The following is a 26,151-nucleotide window of genomic DNA, read 5'->3' as shown; positions in this document are numbered from 1 at the left end:
TCGCTGGAATTCAGAAGAACAAGAGGAGATCTTGTAAAAACGTATAAAATTATGAAAGGGATAGATAAGATAGAGGCAGGAAAGTTATTTCCACTGATTGGTGAGACTAGAACTAGGGGGCATAGCCTCAAGATTCAGGAAAGTAGATTTAGGACAGAGATGAAGAGGAACTGCTTTTTTCAGACAGTGGTGAATCTGTGGAATTCTCTGCCCAATGTAATAGTGGAGGCTACTTCAGTAAATATAGTTAAGACAGGGTTGGATAGATTTTTTGCATAGTCGGGGAATTAAAGGTTATGAGGAAAAGGCAGGCAGGTGGAGATGAGTCAGTGGCTAGGTCAGTCATGATCTTGTTGAATGGGAGAAGGCTCGACCGGCCAGATGGCCGACTCCTGCTCCTTTTTCTTATGTTCTTATGTAAGTACACATTGCTATGTTTGGAGGGAAAAAGGCACTGCACACAAACATCAGAGACTCATCCCAGCTGTAAAGCATGGTAGAAGGAGCATCATGGTCTGGGGCTGGTCAGCTTGGCAATCATTGAATTTAAAATTGTCTCAAGACATTTTGCAGGTGTAGGTCAAGGCAGTGGTCAATCACCTGAAGCTTAATAGAAGTTGGAAGATGCAGCAAGACAATGATCCAAAACACAAATAAATCAGCAAAAGAATTGTTTAAAGTGAAGAAAATTTGTGTTTGGAATGAATGGCCAAGTCAGAGTCCAATTATTAAATATAAGGGGTCACAGAGATTTTCCATCCTGGATTGTGAGTGATTAAATATGACAAGTACAAACATGAGAAAATCTGCAGATGCTGGAAATCCAAGCAAGCCACACAAAATGCTGGTGGAACTCAGCAGGCCAGACAGCATCTATAGAAATTAATAAACAGTTGACATTTTGGGCCAAGACCCTTCATTGGGACTGGGAAAAAAGGTGAGAAATTGGAGCAAGAAGCTGGGGGAGAGGAAGAGAAGGTGATGGGTGAAACTGGGAGAGGTGAAAGGGTGAAGTAAAGAGCTGGGAAGTTGATTGGCAAAAGAGATATAGGGCTGGAGAGGGGGGAATCTGATTGGAGACCATGGAAAAAAAGGAAGGGGGAAGTGCACCAGAGAGAGGTGATGGGCAGGTAAGGAGATGAGGTGAGAGAGGGAAACAGGAATGTTGAAGGTGGAGGTGTGGGTGTGGCAATTACCAGTAGTTTGAGAAAGTGATGTGGAGGCTACCCAGACAGAAAATAAGGTGTTACTCCTTCATCCTGAGTGTGGCCTTATCGTGACAGGTCAGAATGGGAAATGGGTGCCACTGGGAGATGCCATTTTTTTTTTCTCTGGCAGTTGCAGTGTAGGTGCTTGGAGAAGCAGTTTCCCAATCTACATCATGTCTCATGGATATACAGGAGGCCTCATTGGGAGCACCAGATACAGTAGATGGCCCCAACAAACTCACAGGTGAAGTGTCACCTCACCTGGAAGGACTGTTTGGGGCCCTGTATGGTAATGAGGAGGAGGTGTAGGGGCAGGTATGGCACTCGTTCCACTTGCAAGGATAGGTACCAAAAGAGAAATCAGGGCAGGGATGAATGGACAAGGGAGTTGCAATTAGAGTGATTCCTGCAGAAAGTGGGTGGAGCAAAAGATGTGCTTGGTGGTGGGATCCTGTTGGAGACAGCAGAAGTTATGGAGAATTTTGTGTTGGACACAGAATCTACTAGGGTGGGTGAGAGTAAGAGAAACCCTCTCCCTGGTGGGTGGTCAAAAGATGGGTTGAGGGTAGACATGCGCAAAATGGAAGAGATGTGGGTGAAGGCAGCATTGATGGTGGAGGAAGAACTGTCCTGTTCTTTGTAGGAGGAGGACATCTTATTAGTTCTGGAATAAAAAGCCTCATCCTGTGAGCAGATATGACGGAAACGGGGGAACTGAGAGAAGGGGGTGGCATTTTTACAAGTGACAGGGTGGGAAGCTGTGGGAATCAGTGGGTTTGTAAAAGATATCAGTAGATAAGCTGTTTCCAGAGATGGAGAAAGGAAGGGAGGAATCTGAAATGGACCAGATAAATTTGAGGGGCAGGGTGGAAATTGGAGGCAAAAAGTTTAACTGTTATTGTGCTATTAGCTTAGGCTGTCTGTGTTTGTCTATTATCGTGACTTGGATGAAGATCAGACCATTTTTTATGAGTAATTAGTGCAGAAAAACTAGGTAATTGCAAAGGGGTCACAAACTTTTTCTTGCAATTATAGGTTGTGAAATTTGCTATAATGTGACAGCAGTGTGTTTGGGTTTGTGTTTATGTTTATATATATTTTACATTCAGTAATCTGATGGTGGAAGGGAAGAAGTTGTTCGTAAAATGGCGAGAGTGAGTCTTTAGGCTTCTGTACTACCTCCTTGATGGTAGCAATGAGAAGAGGGCATGCCCTGGGTGATGGAGTTAATGTCATTAGTTTGGCAACAATTAGTTCTCAAACAATGTGAGCTGAAGGGCCTGTTCTATGTTAATTCCTAAAGGGATCTATTCTGAGAGACGCTTTGATGTAATAAGGTGGTGCATGAAACCGGTCTTTGAGGAATTAGATGTATGATTTACACTCAAAATGCTGAAGGAACTCAGCAGTCAGGCAGCATCTACTGAGGGAAGTAAACAGTTGAAGTTTCAGGCCAAGACTTTCCTGATGCATGTTTTCTACCTGAAACATTGATGGTTAATTTCCCTCATAATATATACAAAATGTTGGAGGAACTCAGTGGGGCAAGCAGCATCTATGGAAAGGGATAAACAGCTGACATTTTGGGTCAAGGCCCTTCATCAATATGGGTTGCATTTATTCCACTCCATAGATGCGCCTGACCTGCTGAGCTTCTCCAGCTTGGGGGTGGGGGGGGGAGGGGTGTGTTGCGGTTGGTGCATGCACTCTTACTCACTCTCCTCTTTGTTCATTCTTCAGTATAAACCACAGCTGTCCGAAGGGAAGGATGTGTATGAGGAGCTCTTGACTCAAGCTGAGATTCAAGGCAACATTAACAAAGTCAATGGTAAGGATGGTGTTTCTCTCACCTGGCATTGGGGCAGATATGAGGGAGAAAAATGTCCTTGTGCAGAAAGTGGTGATGATCCAGGATGCTACCTGCAAAACTCATGGAGTATCAAAGGCAAATTGTAAAGGCATTAGGGAGAAATTTTTAATGGGATTAGCAGAGGGCCGAATGGACTATTTTACATAAAACAGAATTGATCTCCTGTGATATCATAGTTGCACAATATCTATTGACCTGTAGGCATGATCCACTTGAAATAACAAGTGGTAATTTGAGACAAAAATAAGATGGGTTTCACCAATCTGTTGGCTTTAGTGGTGAGTAAAATCTAACTCTGCAAAACTGTATTTGACCCAATTACCCAACAAGTCAATTTAGTTAAGCTTGCCTTTTGCATGTTCAGTGGACTACAATGACTAAAATTGCAGACTAAGGAAATGGAAGAAAACTGCACAGTGTGAAGTTTCACACAGAGTCTAGCAAACTAGCCATTGAAGATCTTAGCAGGTTGGAGTGACCTGGGTGCATGTGTTGGCTGAGCCAGTAACTGAGTTTAAGGTTCCTACTTTCTCGAGTAGCAAGGTCATAAATCAGCATTGAGCTCGTTTGGGAGCTGCTGCTCCCTTCAAATGTGGCATTGTAGAGTGCATGCATCATCTCCAGGAATTTCATGATTGAGATTTGTATGAACCCTGGAAATTGCTGAAGGAGGTCTTAACCATTCCTATCTTCTTGTGATGCAGAACATTAACTTGGTGGAGTTTAAACAGCTAATACCAGCTCAAAACTAGTTACTGGTTGTTATCTTGTTTGTACTAGATAGCTGCGTGCAATTGTCTTGAATACATCCTATGCCAAAATCAAGTTCAAGTTTAATTGTCATTCAACCATACACTAATATACAGTATACAGATAAACAAAGCATCATTCTTTTGCAGCCTTGGTGCAAAACACAGTACAAACATTCACACGCGGCTCATATAGTTATGATAGCACATACAAAAACAAAACATTACTGTCACAGGTCTGTGAGTGGCATGGCCTGAATGTTAATGGGATGTTGTCCTGGAGCCACATTCCTGCAAGAACAAAGGTACAGCAGATCCTCATCTTGCGCTAGGTTAGCTGCAGACCAAGGCAAATTAGCTTGTCTCGTGTTGGGTCAGCCGCAGATGAAAGCATTCCAGCTTGTGTTCCAGGCAGCGGACACTGGAGAATAGTATCTAATATTAATTGTGTATGCAGCTCTTCAGAATATTCCTGTGTTAGTAAAATGTACTGTAGGAGACAAAAGGCAGTGCAGATACAGGAAAATGGAACAAAATAGAAAAAGAATGGTTTGTGTTGAGACCTTATTTCACGTGCTGATTGCAGGGTCTCAATCTGAAATGTTGACCATCCCTCTACCTCCACTACTGCTGCTGGACAGGGTGGCACAGTCGCATAGCGGTTAGCACAATGTCAACGATCGCCAATCGGGGTTTGATTCCCACTGCTGTCTGTAAGGAGTTTGTACTTTCTGCCCAGGACTGTGTGGTTTCCTCCAGGTGCTCCAGTTTCCCCCCACATTCCACAGACGTATGGGTTCGGGATAGTGAGTTTTGGACATACTATATTGCGCCTGAAGTGTGGCGGCACTTGCAAGCCGTCCCAACATGTTATCAGGCTCGGCTGGTTGTTGACATAAAATGGTGCATTTCCCTGTATGTTTTGATGTACATACAACAAATAAATAAAGCTAATCTTCTTCCTGCTGTAAAATTGCAAGACTGACTTTGTTCTGTGTATTTTAATACACAGGACAAAATAATTTCGGCTGAAAGAAAGAAATTATTTCTATCCGTCTTCTTTGTACCTATTAACCTCTAGAGCAGTGATATTCTTCCTTCCACTTGTATTGACTTGGTGCTCTATTTCATTATGGATTTTTAGTTGTCAAGGCTGCATTTGATTAAATTTTGTACCTTACGGGAATCTGGGGAATATAAAGATCGGTGGAAGTGGAGTTGAGATAAGGGATGTGGTGTGGGCTTAATGAATAGCAGAGCAGGCTCCAGGGGCTATGCTTACTCCTATTTATGTTCTGTGTTACACCACTAACCTGCCCTGTGCTCTGTAATGTGTGACTTTTCTCTTCTCAGTGCAAGCTGCCTTGGAGTATGTGGATGAGGCACTGGAGAGGAGAGATGCACAGGCTCTGTACTTGGCTCTGCAGAGTCCAGCTTTGAGTCTGCACGAGATTCATCGGGAGAATATGGAATGGTACATGGATCAGCTAATCATCGACCGTGAGCAGAAAGCATTGGTATTAAATGTTGTTTTTTATTTATGTATGTGCTTGTTCTTTTTTTTTTTGGTTGTTCTTGAACAGTGAAACTGAATGCTTTCTGCAATCCCTGACTTTAACCAGGCCTGATACAGAATTCAGATAAAGTTCATTTGTGTTTACTCTCCATGTAAGACAATCACATTTGGGTATTGAAAGGGACGTATCAGTCCGCTGACAGAATCCTCCCTCGTTTTTACACTCGGTGCCACTTTCTGCAAGATGTGCACATATACAAGATAATTTACTTGATTCAAACCTCTGGCCCTGATGGCTCAAAAATGATCCCCTTGACCATGTCTATTGCGGATGGGTGTGTTCGGTTTATTATTGTCAAGTGTACCCAGCTTTTGTTTATGTGCCATTCGGACAGATTATTCCACACAGGTACATCAAGGTAGTGCAAAAGAGTGAGAAAGCAGTGCAGAATATAGTGTTCACTATATAAGGATAGCTGAACGCAAGCATTACTTCATGTACTTGTTTGTTTTTGTATTTATTTTGTTCATATTTTGCACATTGGTCATTTTTATATGTAGCTTTTCATTGATTTGAGTGTATTTCTTTGTTTCAATGCAAATTCCTGCAAGAAAATGAATCTCTGGTTAGTATATGGTGACGTATGTGCTTTGATAATAAATTTACTTTGAACTTTACAGTTGCAGAGAAAGTGTAGTGCAGGTAGACAAACAAAATTCAAGGGCCATGATGAGTATGATTGGGGGATCGAGTTCATTTCAGCATAGAGAGGTCCATTCAGACTTATAATAGTGGGATAGAGCTGTCCTTGAGTCAGGTGGTAAGTGTTTTGAAGCTTTTTTTTAATCTTCTGCCTGACAGGAGGGAGAATGGCCGTGGTGGGAGGGTTTCTTGATTACAATGGCCGCTTTCCTGAGCGAGTGGGAAGTTTAGACAGTCAGTGAAAGGCTTGATTGTGTGATCGACTCGGCTGTATCCTCAACTCCTTGCAATTCCTTCTGGTCTTGGGCATGTCGACATCCACGCTAATCCACTTTATCAGCACTTTAGTCCACAGCCTTCTAGACTTTGGCATTTAAGATGCTTTTTAAAGTACCTGCCTTCACCATCCACTCAGGCAGTTGTATTGTGGGACTGGTCAGGCGGTCCTGCATTCTGCAAGTGGGTCAATGAAGAGGCCCTTGCAGGCAGCATCTTTCTCTGTATACACCGAATGCACAACTTGCAGTACTCTTCAACCTCTGGCTTCATCTGGGGCCAGTAGAACCGATCTCTGAGCAATCCATAGGTCTTGTCAACCAGAATTAGCATAAAGCTACTTCAACACAATCCTCTGATACTTCTCAGGCAGACCCAGCTAAGAATATCGAGGGTAGTCCAGAGGCAACGTAACCCGGTGTAGGTTCTAGTTCCTCAACTCCAATCTGGGCCATTCTCTCAGTGATTGAGACACTGCAGTGTGTTTCATCCTGTCCACTTAGGCCATGTCTCCCTTTTCAACTGCTGACCAGACAGTACCAATGCCCGGGTCATCTCGCAGAGCAGCTGCCACTTCCTCAGGGCTCAATTCCAGCAAATGGTTCATTTTCAGAGCACTCAGGTTGCAGTAAGCTTGTAGAATGGCACCATCAGAAGCTCCCAAATGATCTACCGCTCCACAATCGTAACAGCTCCTACTGCTTAAATGGTACTTAAAGTTCGAATTAACTTTTCATCGGGAATACGAATGTCTACCCCACTCAATACACACGCATTAGTTACCGGTAACCCCGTGGATTTGCACCACCGCTCAACCCCTGCAGCGTCCATAACCACATATCTTAATCACTACTGGACAACAGTTTAACACAGGTTTAAATACACAACCCTCTGGATCAATGCTCAGGGCGATCACACAGCACCCAAAGAAATTGATCCCGGACGATACCCCCTCAATGAAACCCCCTGGTTTCCTTGGCTGCGTAAGTCTCGGAAAGACACTTCCAGTCCCGCAAAACTCGTGAGTTTGAGATGGCTCTCCCACCCCAAACCCCGGCTTGTGTGGATGCTGTGTAATTTGCCACCCTGTTACAAATTCGTACCATGAAATAATGCAGTACACCGTATTCAATTCAAGAAATTGTATTTATGAATCATAACTTAATTAAAGGTTTAGTTGATGCACCATCAATAACTCTAGGAGACTGGAAGTGAATGATAGGCTTTTATTAACAGTGAAAAGGGAGCATGACATGTTGAAGACTGAGGTGGGGAGCAGTGCCCCAATCACCTTTATACTGGGGTCTGTGGGACGAGCCACAGGAGCAGTCAGCAGAGGGGCGTGTCCAGACAGGTATACATAGTTTACCACATTAGTAAAGAAAATAAAAACAAAAGGGCCCATTTTTTATTTTTTATTTTTTTTAATACTTTATTTTCAAAGTTTTCAAAAAAAAACAATGAAATCAACAAGAACATACCAGCTCAGACACGTGTAACAGTGAAATAAACAAAAAAAACATTTAAAAAACATTTTAGAGGGATGCCTACTGTACAAAGTGCTCAGAAATATTAAACATTAAATCGCAAATGAGGTCTGTGAGAAATCAGCTGGGGGGGAGGGGCTCATTTTAATTAAACAGTCAAATATGCACAAGTTGGAGCTCAAAGCTTCTTCATATTCACTGAAACTTGATCGATCTCGCCCCTGGCTTTGTTGAGTCACATTTGAATCCTATGACCTCTTCTCCCCGGTGTCTTCTCTCTTCATCTCCTGCCAAACAAAAGCTCCAAGCCCAGCCTTAGTGTCCCTCACCAGAGAAACCTGCCCTCTGCTCTACCATCCTAATTGGATGGCACACATTTCTCCTCATCCCTTATCTTCAACAACCCAAACAGGCTGAAAGCAGAACCGACGGCCCTTATGGAACTGCCAAAATGAAATGCATTCAGCATAACAGTAAAGTACGAACCAGGGCATTACACATACTTGGATAATATATTTTGAAATTTGCACTTTGAAAGTCACTTGGCCTATTTCTTTCTCGTTCTAATGTTCAAAGTTGCCATCTCCTTGGCTCTTCACTCAACCCTGGAGTATCTGAACAGTAATGAGGCTCTTTATTGATTAAAGCTTGTTATTCAATACTATCATACCCTCAAAACTAATCAATAAGCTTCAAGACCAATAGACCTTAGTACCTCCTTGTGCAAATGGATCCTTGATTTCCTCACTTTCAGACCCCAGTCAGTTCAGATTGGGAACAAAATCTACACAATCTCTTATCAGCACAGGTGCACCACAAGGCTGTGTACTTAGCCCCCGCTTTACTCGCTTTACATTTATAACTGTGTGGGGAAGCACAGCTGATGCCATCACTGCTACAGGCCAAATCAAAGGTGGTATTGTTTCAGTATATAGGAGGGAGATTGAAAATTTGACTGAGTGGTGCCAAACAACAACCTCTTACTCAATACCAGCAGACCAAGGAGCTGGTTTCCTTCTTCTGAATCAGAGATTCATGAGTCAGTCCTCATCAGGGGTAGAGAGCAACTTTAAATTCCTTGGTAATATCATTTCAGAGGACATGGGTCCAGCATGTAAGTGTAATTATGAAGAAAGCATGACACTGCCTCTACTTCCTTAGCACTTTGTGAATATTTGGCATGACATCTAAGACTTTGACAAGCTTCTATAGATGTGTGGTAGCGAGTATATTGACTAGTTGCATCACAGCCTGATATGGAAATACCAATGCCCTTGAATGGAAAATTCTACAATAAGTAGTGGATATAGCTCAGCCCATTATGGGTAAAGCCCTCCTCATCACTGAGCACATCTACATGGAGTGTTTTCACAGAAAAGCAACATTTATCATCAGGGACCCCCACCACCATGCTCTCTTCTCATTGCTGCCATCAGAAAAAAGGTGCAGGAGCTTCAGGACTCGCTACCAGGTTCACGGACAGATATGACCCTTCAACCGTCAGGCTCTTGAACCAGAGGAGATAGCTTTACTCACCTTCACTTGCCCCATCACTGAACTATTCCCACAATCTATGGACTCTCTTTAGATGACTTTTCATCTCATATTCTTGATATTTGTTGATTATTATTATTATTTCTTTATGTATTTGCAGTTTGTAGTCTTTTGCACATTGGTTGAGTGCCCAGTTGGTATGGTCTTTCATTGATTCTACTATGCTTATTACTCTATTATGGATTTACTGAGTATGCCCACAAGAAAATGAATCTCAGGGTTATATATGGTGACATATACACCCTTTGATAGTAAATTTACTTTGAACTCATTTGCCTGTCAATTTAGGCTCTCTCTATCTGCTCCATCTATTGTCAAAGCACTAATAATGGTAAATATTTTAAAAATATTCCTCTGTTGCATGTTAAGATTTGAATTCTGGATAGTGGAAGAGGCTACCTCTCATAGTAAGGATATCGGAAACAAGAGATAAAAGATGAGAGGAAGGAGACCTGAGGGGAAATCTTTTTTTTCTCAGCAATATTTTTATTGGTTTTTTAAATCAAGAAAGCATAGTACAAAGGAGGTTTATACAAATGTACAATTCGCATCTATGAAAGAGATGCACCCATAGTACAATCATGCTTTGGTTGCCTCCCTGCCCTGACCTAGCCCTCCCAATCCCCATCTCCAAGCATTAGCAAAAAAGGTTAAACAGAACCTTTATCTCCACAGAGCTGCATTGGTATAGAGAAGGTATGTTTTCCTAACACACAAACTTGTATGTTTACACGTCTGAGTTCGTAGAATTTTACCAGTGAATGCTGAAAGTCAGGGAGTTATGTGCAGAGGAGAGGAAGAAAGGATGAACCTTTAATTTGGCCTGGAATTCTGAAAATATTCAAGAAAGGATTCCCACACCTTTTGGAACTTTATGTCCGAATTGAGAGTTGAATAATGGATTTCAAGGTATAGACTGGACGTGATGTCCCTAAGCCACTGAGTGGGTGGGGCAGAATCCCTCCACCTGAGCAAGACCATGTAGCACCATAGTCCTGAAAAATGTCGTCTCGTTTTTACTGTGTACTGTACCAGCAGTTATGGTTGAAATGACAATAAAAAGTGACTTGACTGCGTGCCTGGCCAAAAGAGAAGCAAAAGACAGTATGTGATGTTTGGTCGGACTTAGGTGTGTGTCCCCCTCTCCGGAGGTGCCAAAAAGAGCAATCAATGGGTTAGGTTCCACATTGTAATTAAGTATTTGGGATAGAGTTTGGAAAATATCTCTCCAGTATTTGGAAACCTTTTTTTAAGTTTAGATGGATATAAAGGTCAGTTTGACTTGGTGGATCCAAGGGCCTATTTCTGTACCGTACAATCATGTAACTCCATTTGTCAAACTGAAATGTTGATTTACACTTATTTGTGCTTTAGACTGTTCTCTTTTATGAAAGACAAACTATTTCTGCCAGAGACATGTTTAAGCTAAGTGCTTAAAAATCAGCTCCTTTCTTCAGTGGACACCATATTTCTTGTAGGTAGGACCACTCAAGGATAAAGGAGGGAGAGGATATGAGTGAGGTCCTAAATGAGTACTTTGCATCAATATTTACCAAGGAGAGGATAAGGAGATCAGTGTAGAGTGTGCTAACTTGCAAGAACGTTTTGAGATGGTGGAGGAGGTACTGTTAGATAGATGGATATACTTTATTGATCCCAAAGGAAATTACAGTGTCACAGTAGCACCTCAAGTACACAGATATAAATATTAGAAGAGAAGAAGAAAGAATAAAAAGGTAAGTTGCCACAGTCATCACTTCCCTGACTGTAGGTTGACTCATTACAGAATCTAATGGCTGAGGGTAAGAATGACCTCATAGTGCTCTTTGGAGCAGTGCTGTTGTCTTAGTCTATTACTAAAAGTATTGCTCTATTCAGCCAAGGTGACATGCGGAGGGTTAGAAACAGTGTCCAGAGTTGCCAGGATTTTCTGTAGGGTCCTTTAGAAATAGAAAATCTACAGCACGTTACAGGATGTTCACCAACAATGTTGTGCCAACCGTGTAACCTACTAACTAGAATGACTAGAATTTCCCTACTGCATGGCTCTCATTTTCTAAGCTCCATGTACCTATCCAAGAGACTCTTAAAAGACCCTATTGTATCCGCCTCTACCATCTTCGATGGCAGTGCATTCCACGCACCCACTACGCTGCGGAAAAACCTACCTCTGACATCCCGCTTGTACCTACTTCCAAACACCTTAAAACTATACCCCCTCGTGTTAGCTGTTTCAGTCCTGTAAAAAAGCCTCTAGCTATCCACTTGATCAATGCCTCTCATCTTATACAGCTCTATCAGGTCTCCTCTCATCCTCCATTGCTCCAAGGGGAAAAGGCCAAGTTCACTCAGTCAAGTCTTTTGTTTTACCACAGTCTCCATTTTGACTCCTATGACAGAGCCAGCCTTTCTAAGAAGTTTTTTGAGCCTGTTGGCATCATCCATATTTATGCCATTGCCCCAGCACACCACAGCATAGAAGATTGTATTGGTGACAACAAGCTGGTAGGACCTGCATTCTCCAAAGGACCTTGGTCTCTTCAGAATATAGAGGTGACTCTGGCCCTTCTTGTACACAGCCTTTGTGTTGATGCTCCACTCAAGTCTGTCATCCAGGTGCTCCACCAGGGACTTGTAGGTCCTCACCACATCTATGTCCTCACCATTACTAGTAACAGGGAACAATGTAGGCTTAGTCTTCCTAAAGTCCGTCACCTTCTCCTTTGTCTTACTGATGTTGAGCTGCAGATGATTCAGCTTGCTCCACTTAACAAAGTCCTCCGCCAGGGCTCTTGTATTCATTCTCCCATTCTCCCTTTATACGCCCAACTATTGCTGAGTCATCAGAGAATTTCTGCAAATGATGTGAGTCAGTGTTGTAAAGAACATTAAGGTAAATACACTCAGTGGCCACTTTATTAGTACATCTATACACGTTAATGCAATTATCTAATCAGCCAATCATGTGGCACAAAAGCACGCAGACATAGTCAAGAGATTCATTTCTTGTTCAGACCAAACATCAGAATGGAAAAGAGATGTGATCTAAGTGACTGTGAAATGATTGTTGGCACCATACAGGGTGGTTTAGTATCTTCATGACTGCTGATTTCCTGGGATTTTGACGCATAGCAGTCTCTACGGTTTACAGAGAATGGAGCAAGAAACAAAAACCATGCAGTGTGTGGCAGTTCAGTGGGTGAAAACTTGTTAGTGAGAGAGGTAAGAGACAAGATTATTAGGGCCTTGATGATATCTTTGCATCCTCTCTAGCTGCATGTGAGGACTGATGAGTAGCTAATGTTGTTCCATTATTCATAAAGGGAAAGGGAAAATCCTGGAAACTATGATATCCCAGTGAGCCTCATGTCATTAGTAGGGAAGTTAGAAGTAGGAATAATGAGCATTTAGAAAATCATGGTCTAATTATGCACAGTCAGCATGGCTTTATGTGGGCAAGTCATGCCTTACTAACTTAAGGAGGTGACAGAGGTCATGAAGGTAGAACTGTGGATGTTGTCTCCATGGATTTTAGTTAGCCATTTGACAAAGTTTCCCACAGGATGCTCATCCAGAAGATAAAGATGCATGAGATCCACAGTGAATTGGCTTGCGCATAGAAGTCAGAGGGCAGTGGTCAATGGGATTTGTTCTGGCTAGAGGTTTGTAACTAGCGGCATTCTGCAGTGATCTGTACTGGGACTTGTTCTGTTTGTGATTACATATTAATGACCCGGGTGAAAATATGGATGAGTGGGTTAATGAATTTGCAGATGATATGAAGATTAATGGTGTTGTGGATAGCTTAGAAAACTGCCAAAGGGTACAGTGGGATATAGATCAGTTGCAGTTATTGGCTGGGAAATGGCAGATGGAGTTTAATCCAGCCAAATGTGAAGGACTGTACAGTTAATGGCAGGGTTCTTAACAGGCTGATATCACAGGAACCTTGGAGTTCAAGTTCATAGCTCCCTGAAAATGACTACACAAATTGACAGGGTGGTAAAGAAGGCACATGCGATGCTTGCCTTATTAGTCGAGGAAATAAGTTTGAGTTGGCAGTTATGTTTCAGCTATATAAAACTTTAGTTAGGCTGCGTATTGAGTATTGCATTCAGTCCAGCAGACTTTCTTGTGTCAGTAATTTTCTGTAGCATGCTATGATCTGAAAATTTCAGAAAGAGTAGGTGGGAAGAAAATTCAAAATAATTTCCTAAAGGGAATTGGATTAATACATGAAGCAGAAAAATGTTTTCAGGCTGTAGGATAAGAGCGGGGGGTGGGACTAATTGGAGAGCACGATCTGAGGTTTAATTTACATTTTAAGTACTTAGGATGTGCTTCCTGTGGGCCAATCTCATCAGGGGAAAACTGTAATTCTATCAGAGATATTTGGATTATGGATTAAACCCAAATCATTATTCCAAGTTGGCTGACTCAGTGTTAAATTGAAAAGAATAATTGACACAAAATGAGACTGAATCTATTTAAATTGTATAATGCTGTTGTTCGTGAAGGATTTCCTACGTCATGGTGCTCTGTTGTGGCTCACTTGTCGTTCACAAGTCATTATTAAAGCACTGATGGGCCCTAGAATGCAATTGAAGTGACCTCTGCACAATTCTGTTTCTAGTGTGACAGTTCATCCATGCTGTGTGTCATTTTCCCAGTCCAGGTGAAGAGTCTCGACCCAAAGCATCCATTGGGACATCCATCTCTATAGATGCTGCCTGACTCATTGAGATCCTCCAGCATCTTGGTGTGTTGCTTTGGCTAAATTGTCTCCTTGGAGCCAGGAACTGGACCCAGCGAATGGTTCTGCTCTTTTCATGGAGGAAGAATCAAGGGGGGAGGTGCAGATGGGAACTGAAGTGAAGAGGCAGAGGATGGGGAAGTTGGGACAAAAGTAGAGACAGCTTGTAGGGATTTGTGAGGAAGGATAGGCAGATGTTGGAGCAGAGATGTGCTCAGCCTGATGGTTTGAGATGTGTCTATTTTAATTCAAGGAGTATCATAAACAAGGAAGATAAACTTAGAGCATGGATCGATACATGGAACTGTGACATTGTGGCCATTACGGAGATTTCATTGTCTCGGGGCAGGGATGGTTGCTGAGTGTGCCAGGCTTTAGATGTTTCAGAAAGAACAGAGAGGGAGGCAAAAGAGTTGGAGACATGGGATTGCTCATTAGGGATAGTGTCATGGCTGCAGAAAAGAAATTGGAGGGATGGTCTACTGAGATAGTGTGGGTAGAAGTCAGAAACAGAAAAGGGACAATAACTCTACTAAGTGTTGTTTTTTTTGGTAGACCCCACCCCCACCCCAGGCCCCGATAGTAACAGAAGTGTCAAGGAGTAGATAGGGAGGCAGATTCTGGAATGGTGCAATAATTATAGGGTCATTGTGATGGGTGATTTTAATTTTTCTAATATTGATTGGCATCTCCTTAGCACAAGGAGTTTAGATGGGATGGAGTTTGTTAGGTGTGTTCAGGAAGGTTTCCTGATGCAACATGTAGATAAAACAATTAGAGGAGATGCATACTTAATTTGGTATTAGGAAATAGACCTGGTCAGGTGTCAGACCTTTCAGTGGGAGAGCATTTTGGAGGTAGTAATCACAACTCCATCTCCTTCACCATACCACTGGAGAGGGATAGGAACAGACAATTTGGGAAAACATTTAATTGGGGTGGGAACTTGGGAGCAGATGTTCTCAGGGAAATGCATGGCAGAAATGTGGCAAATGTTCAAGGAACATTTGCATGGAGTTCTGCATAGGTATGTTCCATTGAGGCAGGGAAAGGATGGTAGAGTTAAAGAACCATGGTGTACAAAGGATGCAGAAAATCTAGTTAAGAAGAGAAGAAAAATTTACGAAAGGTTCAAGAAACTAGGTACTGTTAGAGCTCTAGACAATTACAAGGTTGCCAGGAAGGAGCTTAAGAATGCAATTAGGAGAGGTGGAAGGGGTCATGAGAAAGCCTTGGTGAACAGCATTAAGGAAAACCCCAAGGCATTCTACAAGTATGTAAAGAGCAAGAGGATGAGCCATGTGAGAATAGGACCTATCAGGTGCAATAGTGGAAATGTGTGCATGGAGTCGGAGGAGGAGGCGGAAGTTCTTAATGAATACTTTGTTTCGATATTCACTAGGGAAAAAGACCTTGGCAATTGTGGGGATGACTTACAGTGGACTGAAACACTTGAGCATATAGTCATTAAGAAAGTGGATGTGCTGGAGCTTTTGAAAAGCATTAAGACAGATAAGTCACCAGGTCCAGATGAGATGTGCTCCAGGCTACTGTGGGAAACAAGGGAAGAGATGGCTGAGCCTCTTGCGATGATCTTTGCATCATCTATAGGGACTGGAGAAGTACCGGAGGACTGGAGGGGTGCAAATGTTACCTGGTCTAAGAAAGGGAGTAGAGATAACCCAGGAAATTTTAGACTAGTGGGTCTGGCTTAAGTGGTGAGCAAGTTGTTGGAGAAGATCCTGAGAGGCAGGATTGATAAGCATTTGGAGAGACATAATCTGATTAGGGTTAGTCAACATGGCTTTGTCAAAGGCAGGTCGTGCCTTATGAGCCTGATTGAATTCTTTGAAGATGTAACAGAACACATCAACGAAGGTAGAGCAGTGGATGTATATGGATTTCAGTAAGGCATTTGATAAGGTTCCCCATGCAAGGCTCCTTCAGAAAGCAAGGATGCATGGGATCCAAGGACATCCAGAATTGGCCTGCCCACAAAAGGCAAAGGATGGTTGTAGATGGTTCATATTCTGCATGGAGGTCGGTGACTCGTGGTGTTCCACAGAGATCTGTTCTGGGACCCCTCCTCTTTGTGATTTTTTTTTATAAATGATCTGGATGAAGAAGTCGAGGCATAGAGTTTAAGAGTTGTGAGGTAATGATGCAGCTCTATAAAACTCTGGTTAGGCCACACTTAGAGTACTGTGTTCAGTTCTAGTCGACTCACTATAGGAAGGATGTGGAAGCGTTGGAAAGGGTACAGAGGAGATTTACCAGGATGCTGCCTGGTTTAGAGAGTATGCATTATGATCAGAGATTAAGGGAGCTAGGGCTTTACTCTTTGGAGAGAAGGAGAATGAGAGGAGACATGATAGAGGTATACAAGATATTAAGAGGAATAGATAAAGTAGACAACCATTGCCTCTTTCCCAGGACACCACTGCTCAATACAAGAGGACATGGCTTTAAAGTAAGGGGTGGGAGGTTCAAGGGGGATATTAGAGGAAGGTTTTTTACTCAGAGTGGTTGGTGCGTGGAATGCACTGCCTGAGTCAGTAGTGGAGGCAGATACACTAGTGAAATTTAAGAGACTACTAGACAGGTATATGGAGGAATTTAAGGTGAGGGGTTATATGGGAGGCAGAGTTTAAGGGTCAGTATAACATTGTGGGCCAAAGGGCTTATTCTGTGCTGTACTATTCTATGTTCTATAAGAAGTTAGTAAGTTTGCTGGTGACACAAAGGTTGGGGGTGTTGTGGATAGTCTGGAGGGTTGTCAGAGGTTAAAGCATGGCATCGATAGGGTGCAGAACTGGGCTGAGAAGTGGCAGATGGACTTCAACCCAGATAAGTACAAAGTGGTTTATTTTGGTAGATCCATTTTGAAGACAGAATGTAATATAAATGTTAAGATTCTTGACAGTGTGGAGGATCTGAGAGATCTTGGGGTCTGTGTCAATAGGACACTCAAAGTTGCTGCCCAGTTTGACAGTGTTGTTAAGAAGGTGTATGATGTTTTGGCCTCCATCAACCGTGGGATTGAGTTCAAGAGCCGTGAGGTAATGTTATAACTATATAAGACCTTGGTTAGATCTCACTTGGAGTACTGTGTTCAGTTCTGGTCACGTCACTACAGGAGGGATGTGGATACTATAGAGAGAGTGTAGAGGAGATTTACAAGGATGTTGTCTGGATTGGAGGGCATACCTTATGAGAATAGGTTGAGTGAACTTGGCCTTTTCTCCTTGGAGCAACAAAGGATGAGAGGTGACCTGATCGAGGTGTATAAGATGAGGGGATATCTTGTGGATAGCTAGAGGCTTTTTCCCAGGGCTGAAATGGGTAACGCAAGGGGGTATAGTTTTAAGGTGCTTGGAAACAGGTAAGTTTTTCCACACAGAGTGGTGGTTGCATGGAATGCACTGCTGGCAGTGGTGCTGGAAGCGGATACAATGGGGTCTTTTAAGAGCCTCTTTGATAAGTAAATGGAGCTTAGAAAAATTGAGGGCTATGTGCTGGGTAAATTCTAGGCAGTCTAGAGTAGGTTACATGGTCAGCACAATATTGTGGGCCAAAGGGTCTGTAATGTGCTGTAAATTTATATGTTGTAATTTCAGCTATGTCGTGAAACCTTCTAAGTCACCAGCTCTGTAGCAAGGCATGGCCATAAAAGTGAAGTCAGCCAGCCACCTCCAGAACTCCAATGCTATGTGCGCCCTTGTTTGTCTCTCTTCTATTAACTGGGGGGAAAAAGCTGCAACTACATCAAGGGCACTAACCTCCCCATCATCGAGGATGTCTTCAAAAGGCAATGCCTCAAAGGTAGCATCCATCATTAAGAACCCCCATCACCCAGGACATGCCCTCTTCTCATTACTTTCATCAGAGAGGAGGTACAGGAGCCTGAAGACACACAAAGTTTTAGGAACAGCTTCTTCCTCTCTGCCACCAAATTTCTGAACAAATAATGACCCCATGGACACCATCTCATTACGTGGATCAGTTGATCACCGAGCTTGGCAAACTGTAGATGTTTTGGTTCTAATTGAGAAGCCACCATCAGTGCGAAGTTGAGGGCGATCAACCAAACTTCCAAATAGCCAATCCGAGCTACCAATATTCCACAATATTTCAAACTACCTGAGTATTCTTGTACTAATTTAATTTTCTATGCATATTTATTATAATTTATGTATATTTTGTATTGAAAACAGTAAATTTCATGACATGTCAGTGATATCAAACCTGTCTCTGATTCTGGAGTGTGCAGATGGTTTTCACTGCTCTTCTGTTCTCAGGAGCTGGGGATGATGGATCCACTGGAGAAGGAAGAACTCCAGGCTGCTGTTCATGCAGCCAATGAAAATGCCAGTATACATCTGCACAGTGAGTAGGAAAGCTTCAAGACTTACAAAGCCACAGTTCACCCGACATGCTTTCCTTGTTGTCACATGATGTCAGAGTCATAGAGTCATGTTGGGGGTACCAGGGAGAACATGCAATCTCCACACAGCCGCACTGGAGTCAAACTGGATCTCTGCAGTAGTGCTCCTGTGCTGTTCTGTTGACCAAGATGTCACTTGTGGTTCACTGAGCAGCACGCCACCTTCTGCTTCAGACAGCCAGTGTGTCACAGACCCACTGGGGAAAGTGCTCCATTAACAGATGTGAGACGTAAATCTGCTCCAGTTTTCCCTCTTGGGAAGCAGGTGTAGGAGCCTGTCCACAGAGGATGTTCTCCCCATCGTCTGGAGTTAAAGTTGCCCCTCAGCTAGCTCATCACAGACAGCTCATTTTGAACTTAGAACATGTAACTCTATCCACAGAAACTAAGCAATTGGTTTCCCTGCTTTAGCAAAGGTTAAACTATCTTGGCAAAGGGATGGGGGATACAAAAAAAGTATTTAGGAATGAGATAAATTAGAAAAGTAGTGAACAAAATGTACTGCAGAAACAAGGCAGTTAGAAAATGGGGTAAAGAAAGTTAACTAAAGATTTTATTTAAATGGTTGCAACATACACAGGTAGATGAAGTGATGATGTAGATTGAAATAAGTGGGTATGATCTACTTGTTATTACTGAAGGCCCCTTGTAATTTAGAGTAACACACAGTGTATAATTTAGACCTGAGTTCTGAAGAAAAATTGAATAGGCTAAGGCTGTTTACTTTGGAACAAAGTATTTCTCAGATAAGTTCCTCAGTAAATCTTCTCTGCACTCTCAAATTCACCCTTCCTGTCACATAGTGACCAGGTCTATACATAGTACCGTAGCTATCAGTCTAAAAAGAGTTGCAATACCATTGGAGCATACCCTCTCCATTATAAGCTTAGGCTAATTAAAGAAAGTGTCTCTTATTTACCTGTTACCTCTGGGATAGATGTACCAAGGTGGCTCTGTTCTTCACCACTTTGTAAGGTGTATTTGTGTATTAGCTGTGCAGTAATTTGCCTACACTTGCAGGAAAGTAGTTGCTCGGTAAGCACTCATCTGATCCTCTGGCTGTACTCCCATAGACAGGGAACGTTGAGAAATAACATCATTGCAATTTGCTGCCTGCTTCTCATAACAGCTGGAGATGTATTTCACCTGGGTCTGATGATTTATCCACTTTCAAAGATGTTAAACCCTTAATACTTCTCAGTATGTTTAACCAATCCATTGTTTCACACTCCTAGTGAATCCTAGTAATTGAATCTGTCACTACAGAGTAATTTGTACCATATTAAAGACAAATGGTTTGTCCTGCATAAACTAACCCTCCTTTGGCTTTGATCATTCAATGTTTGCCATGTCCTGTTCTGATTCACTGCTTAACCATCTGTGCTCAGTGATGCAGTCCGTGGCAAGGATCAATGCAGCTGTGCGCAAGGGGATCCCCCATGAGACGGTGAAGGAACTGATGAACTCCAGTGCCAAACTGTCAGATGTCTACCCATTTGCAGCAGGACTGTACCAGAGAGAGCTGTCTGCTCTCCAGCGACAGAAACCACAGGTGAGTGATCTAACAACAGTAATCACTGGTCCCTGTCCTTTGCCTCAGAACCATCCATATGACTATCGTACATAGGAGCAGAATTAGGCCATTTGACTCATCAAGTCTACTGTGCCTTTCCATCTCAACCCCATTCTCCTGCTTTCTCTCCATAACCTCTAACACTCTTACTAATCAAGAACCCATCAACCTCCGCTTTAATATGTCCAATGATTTGGCCTCCACTGCTCCTGTGGCAATAAACTCCAGTGATTCACCACCCTCTGTACTAAATGCCTCCTTACCTCTGTTCTAAAAGGATATCCTTGTAATCTTGAGGCTGCTCCCTCTGGTGCTGGGCTCCCCCACATCCTCTCCACGTCCACTTTTTCTTGTCCACTTACTTTCTTGGAGTCAGTAGATAAGCCGTCTATTTCTGACACCTCCCTCCCCTTGATCTTTCTGTCTCCATGTCTGGAGTCTGCTTATCTACTGATATCTACTATAAGCCTACAGACTCACAGCTACCTGGACTATTCCTCTTCCCACCCTGTCTCTTGCAAAAATGCTATCTCCTTCTCACAATTCCTCCGTCTCCGCCGCATCTGCTCTCAGGATGAGGCTTTTCATTCCAGGACGAAGGAGATGTTTTCCTTTTTTAAACAAAGGGGCTTCCCTTCTTCCACCATCAACTCTGCTCTCAAACACATCTCTCCCATTTCCCGCACATCCGCCCGCCGCCCCACTCGGGATAGGGTTCCCCTTGTCCTCACCTACCAACCCACCAGCCTCCAGGTCCAATGTGTAATTCTCCGTAACTTTTGCCACCTCCAATGGAATCCCACTACCAAGCACATCTTTCCCTCCCCCCCCCCCCCCTGCTTTCCGCAGGGATCGCTCCCTACGCGACTCCCTTGTCCACTCGTCCCCCCCATCCCTTCCTACTGATCTCCCTCCTGGCACTTATCCTTGTAAGCGGAACAAGTGCTACACCTGTCCTTACACTTCCTTCCTCACCACCATTCAGGGCCCCAGACAGTCCTTCCAGGTGAGGCGACACTTCACCTGTGAGTTGGCTGGTGTTGTATACTGCGTCCGGTGCTCCCGGTGTGGCCTTTTATATATTGGTGAGACCCGACGCAGACTGAGAGACCATTTCGCTGAACACCTACGCTCGGTCTGCCAGAGAAAGCAGGACCTCCCAGTGGTCACACATTTTAATTCCATGTCCCATTCCCATTCTGATATGTCTATCCATGGCCTCCTCTACTGTCAAAATGAATCCAAACTCAGGTTGGAGGAACAACACCTTATATACCGGCTGGGTAGCCTCCAACCTGATGGCATGAACATTGACTTCTCTAACTTCCGTTAATGCCCCTCCTCCCCTTCTTACCCCATCCCTGACGTATTTAGTTGTTTGGTTTTTTTTCTCTCTCTCTGCCCATCACTCTGCCTGTTCTCCATCTTCCTTTGGTGCTTCCCCCACCTTCTTTCTCCCGCGGCCTCCTGTCTCATGATCCTTTCCCTTCTCCAGCTCTGTATCACTTTCGCCAATCACCTTTCCAGCTCTTAGCTTCATCCCACCCCCTCCAGTCTTCTCCTATCATTTTGCATTTCCCCCTCCCCCCCACTACTTTCAAATCTCTTACTATCTTTCCTTTCAGTTAGTCCTGATGAAGGGTCTCGGCCCGAAACATTGACAGTGCTTCTCCTTATAGATGCTGCCTGGCCTGCTGTGTTCCACCAGCATTTTGTGTGTGCCCCTTTGTTCCTACTTGCTGCCTCCTGCCTATCAGCCATTCCTCAATCCATGCCAGTATCTTTCCTGTAATATAGGGTTTTATCTTGTAAAATAGCCTTGTGTGGCACCTTATCAAATGCCTTCTGAAAATCCAAGTAAATGACATTCACTGCCTCTCCTTTGTTCACCCTGCTTGTTACTTCCTCAAAGAACTCTAACAGATTTGTCAGGCCAGATTTCCTGTCACTGAAACCATGCTGACTTTGACTTATTTTGTCATTAGTCTCCAAATACCCAAACCTCATCCGTAATAATAGACTCCAACACTTTCCTAGCCACTGAGGTCAGGCTAACTGGCCTGTAATTCCCTTTCTTTTGTCTTCCTCCCTTCTTAAAGAGAGGAGTGACATTTGCAATCTTCCAGTCCTCCAGGACCAAGTCAAAATCAAGTGATTCTTGACAGATCATGACCAATGCATCTGTTATCTCCTCAGTAACTTCTCTCTGGGCTCTGGGATGTAGTCCAGCTGGTCCAGGTGACTTCTTTGCCTTAAGACCTTTGAGTCTCCCTTGCACTTTTTCCTTTGTAATAGCAATGTCAGTCACTTCTGCTCTCTGGCACACTGTTAATGTCTTCCAAAATGAAGACTGATGCAAAGTACTCATTAAGTTCATTTGCCATTTCTTTGTCCTCCATTACTACTTCACCAACATCGTTTTCCAGTGGTCCAATATCAACTCTCATCTCCTGTTTACTCTTTATATAACTGAGAAATCTTTTAGTATCCTGCTTTATATTATAGGCTAGTTTGCCCTCATCTTTTCCCTTATACAGTAGTTATTTCAGTTTTCTTTTTTGTTGGATTTTAAAAGCTTCCAATCATCCAACTTCCCACTCACCTTTGCCATCTTACATGCCCTTTCCTTGGCTTTTATGCAGTCCTTAACTTTCTTTGTCAACCATAGTTGACTAGCCCTGCTGTGTGAGAACAACCTCTTGTGGGTTAGATGACATATCTATCCTGCGTCTTGTGAACTATTCACAGAAACTGCTGCCACCTCTGCTCTGCTATCATCCCCGTCAATATCCTCCTCCTATCCACTTGGGTAAGCTTCTCGCTCATGCCTCTAATTCCCTTTTTTCCATTGTGATACTAATACATCTGACTTGTGCTTCTCACTCTCAAATTCAATCATATTATGATCACTGCCTCCTAAGGGTTCCTTTGCGTAAAGCTCGTTAACAAGATCTGGGTTATTACACAACACCCAATCTAAGCTGACCTTTTCCCTAAGTAGGCTCTAGCACAAGCTACTCTAAAAAGCCATCTTGTAGGCATTCAACAAATTTCCTCTCTTGTGATTTGACACCAACCTGATTTTTCCAATCCAATCTCACCCTACAATTTGGCGACTATTTGGAGGCTTAAATATGATTCCCATATTTTTTTTTTACCCTTGCAATTTCTTATCTCCACCTACAGAGATTCAACAATTTCTGACCCTATGTCACTTCCTTTGAAAGATGTAATTTCATCTCTTGCCAACAGAGCCACACCACAGCCTATGTCTTCCTGCTTGTCCTTCCAATACAAAGTATATCCTTCGATGTTAACCTCCCAACTATGACCTTCTTTCAGCTACGACTCAGTGATGCCCACAACATCACACCAACCAATCTCTAACCACGCCACGAGTTCACCTCCTTATTCTGAATGCTATGTGCATTTAAATACAGCACCTTTGGTCCTGTATTCTTCGCCCTTTTGAATTTTGCCTCTGTGGTACAAGTTAACTCTTTGCTGTGTCTGCATTTGTACTTAATCATTGGCTTATCCTCCTTACATTCTTGTTAACCCATCATTTATTTGTAAATCTGCTGGCTCATCCTTGGCTCTGACATATAGGTTCCCATCCCCGTGCCACATTAGTTTAAAGCACTCCCAACAGCTCTAGAAAACCTGCCTGCGAGAATATTGGGCCCCTCAGATTCAAGTACAACCCATCCCTTTTTTACAGGTCACACCCGCCCCAGAAGAGGTTCCAATTATCCACAAATAATTGCTGCGCAGGTTGTCTGTGTGGTTAAGAAGGCATACGGTGAATTGGCCTTCATTAACTGTGGGACTGAGTTCAAGTGTTACAGCTATATAGGACCCTGGTCAGACTGCACTGTGCTCAGTTCTGGTCACCTCACTACATGAAGGATGTGGAAACCATAGAAAGGGTGCAGAGGAGATTTACAAGAATGTTGCCTGGTTTGGGGAGCATGCCTTATGAGAATAGGTTGAGTGAACTCGGCTTTTTTTCCTTGGAGCGACAGAGGATGAGAGGTGACCTGAAAGAGGTGTACAAGATGATGAGAGGCACTGATTGTGTGGATAGTCAGAGGCTTTTTCCTGGGGCTGAAATGGCTAGCACGAGAGGGCACCATTTTAAGGTGCTTGGAAATAGGTACAGAGGAGATGTCGGGGTAGGTTTTTTTTTTGCAGAGTGGTAAGTGCGTGGAATGGGCTGTTGGCAACGATGGTGGAGGTGGATACAATAGGGTCTTTTAAGAGACTCTTGGATAGGTACATGGAGCTTAGAGAACTAGAGAGCTATGGGTAACTCGAGATAATTTAAAAGCAAGTACAGGTTCAACACAGCATTGTGGGCCTAAGGGCCTGTATTGTGCTGTAGGGTTTTCTATGTTTCTAAATCTGAATCCCTGTCCCTGCTCCAATTCTTTAGCCACAAGTTGATCTGCACCTCATTCTATTCCTTTCCTTACTGAGTGGCACAGGCAGCAATCCCAAGATTACTACCCTTGAGGTCATGCTTCACAGCTTCCTTCCTTTTTTTAAATTTTTTTAAAAAATTATTTATTAAATTTTAGAATTACAAGGAATAAATGTGATAATAAAATAATAAGAAAAATAATGTTGACCCTCCCCCCTCCCCTCAACCCTCCCCCCCCCTTAACCCTTATCTAAAAAAAGGAAAAAAAAAAGAAGAAAAAGATTGCCTGGATATCGGAGGACCCCCACATGCTCCATTGTGTTCAAAATAATTTTGATATTTATTTTTACTTTCCCCAATTACTATGATTTTATCTTCAAAGGACCTGTGTATTTAATCCTATCTTTTGTAAGTATGGGAGCCAAATTTTCAAAAATATATCATATTCATTTCTTAGATTATACGTAATTTTTTCAAATGGAATACAATTATGTATTTCATTATTCCAATGATCCATAGTTAAATATAAATCAGATTTCCAACTAACTGCGATAACTTTTTTGGCTACTGCCAATGCAATTTTTATAAATTTTTTCTGATACTTGTTCAATTTAAGTTTTGGTATTGTCCCTTCAATGTCTCCTAATAAAAATAATAGTGGACTATGTGGGAGTTGTACTCCAATAATTTGTTCCAATAAAAGTCTTAAATTTATCCAAAATGGTTGAATTTTAAAACAGGACCAGGTAGAATGTAAAAAAGTACCAATTTCTTGACTACATCGAAAACATTGGTCAGACATATTTAAATTAAATCTATTTATTTTCTGTGGTGTTATATATAATTGATGTAAAAAATTATATTGTATTAATCTAAGTCGAACATTTATTGTATTTCTCATACTATCAAAACATAATCTTGACCAGTTTTTTCCATCAATTTTAACATTCAGATCAGATTCCCATTTTTGTCTTGATTTATGAATTCCTAACTTAATTGTTTGCTTTTGAATCAAATTATACATACAAGATATAAATTTTTTAATTTTTCCTTTCTGAATTAATATTTCTACTTCACTAGGTTTTGGCATCAACATTGTTTGTCCCAGCTTTTCTCGTAAATAGGCTTTTAATTGAAAATAACAGAAAAGAGTATTATTTGATATTTTATATTTATTTTTAAATTGATCAAATGACATCAATATACCTCCTTCAAAACAATCACCTATATATTTAATCCCCTTTTGGAACCAATTATGTAAAAGTTTATTATCCATTGTAAAAGGAATAAGCCTATTTTGAATTAAAGTTCTTTTTGCTAATAAAGATTTCTTTATCTCATCGTCCATATTTACCTTATTCCATAAATCAATCAAGTGTCTTAATATAGGAGATTCTTTTTTTCCTCGTATCCATTTGGATTCCCATTTATATATAAAATCCTCTGGTATATTTTCTCCTATCTTATCTAATTCTATTTTAATCCATGCCGATTTTTCTTCATCAAAAAAAGACGCAATAAATCTAAGTTGATTTGCTTTATAATAATTCTTAAAATTTGGAAGTTGTAACCCCCCTAAATCAAATTTACATGTC

The 26,151-nt window shown here is 42.2% G+C and overlaps 1 protein-coding gene across 1 annotated transcript in view; it reads left to right on the top strand.

The window, feature by feature from the left end:
- LOC140735815 (ras GTPase-activating-like protein IQGAP1) overlaps positions 1 to 26,151 on the top strand; it is a 247,891-nt gene that overhangs the window by 55,432 nt on the left and 166,308 nt on the right. Inside the window, 4 exon segments of the mRNA XM_073061320.1 lie at positions 2,949 to 3,036; positions 5,181 to 5,344; positions 18,415 to 18,502; positions 19,949 to 20,112. Coding sequence (XP_072917421.1) covers positions 2,949 to 3,036; positions 5,181 to 5,344; positions 18,415 to 18,502; positions 19,949 to 20,112 — 504 coding nt within the window.

This window comes from Hemitrygon akajei, chromosome 11 (genome assembly GCF_048418815.1).
Source record: "Hemitrygon akajei chromosome 11, sHemAka1.3, whole genome shotgun sequence".
NCBI classification, from domain to species: domain Eukaryota; kingdom Metazoa; phylum Chordata; class Chondrichthyes; order Myliobatiformes; family Dasyatidae; genus Hemitrygon; species Hemitrygon akajei.
This window is presented reverse-complemented; position numbering and strand designations above follow the sequence as displayed.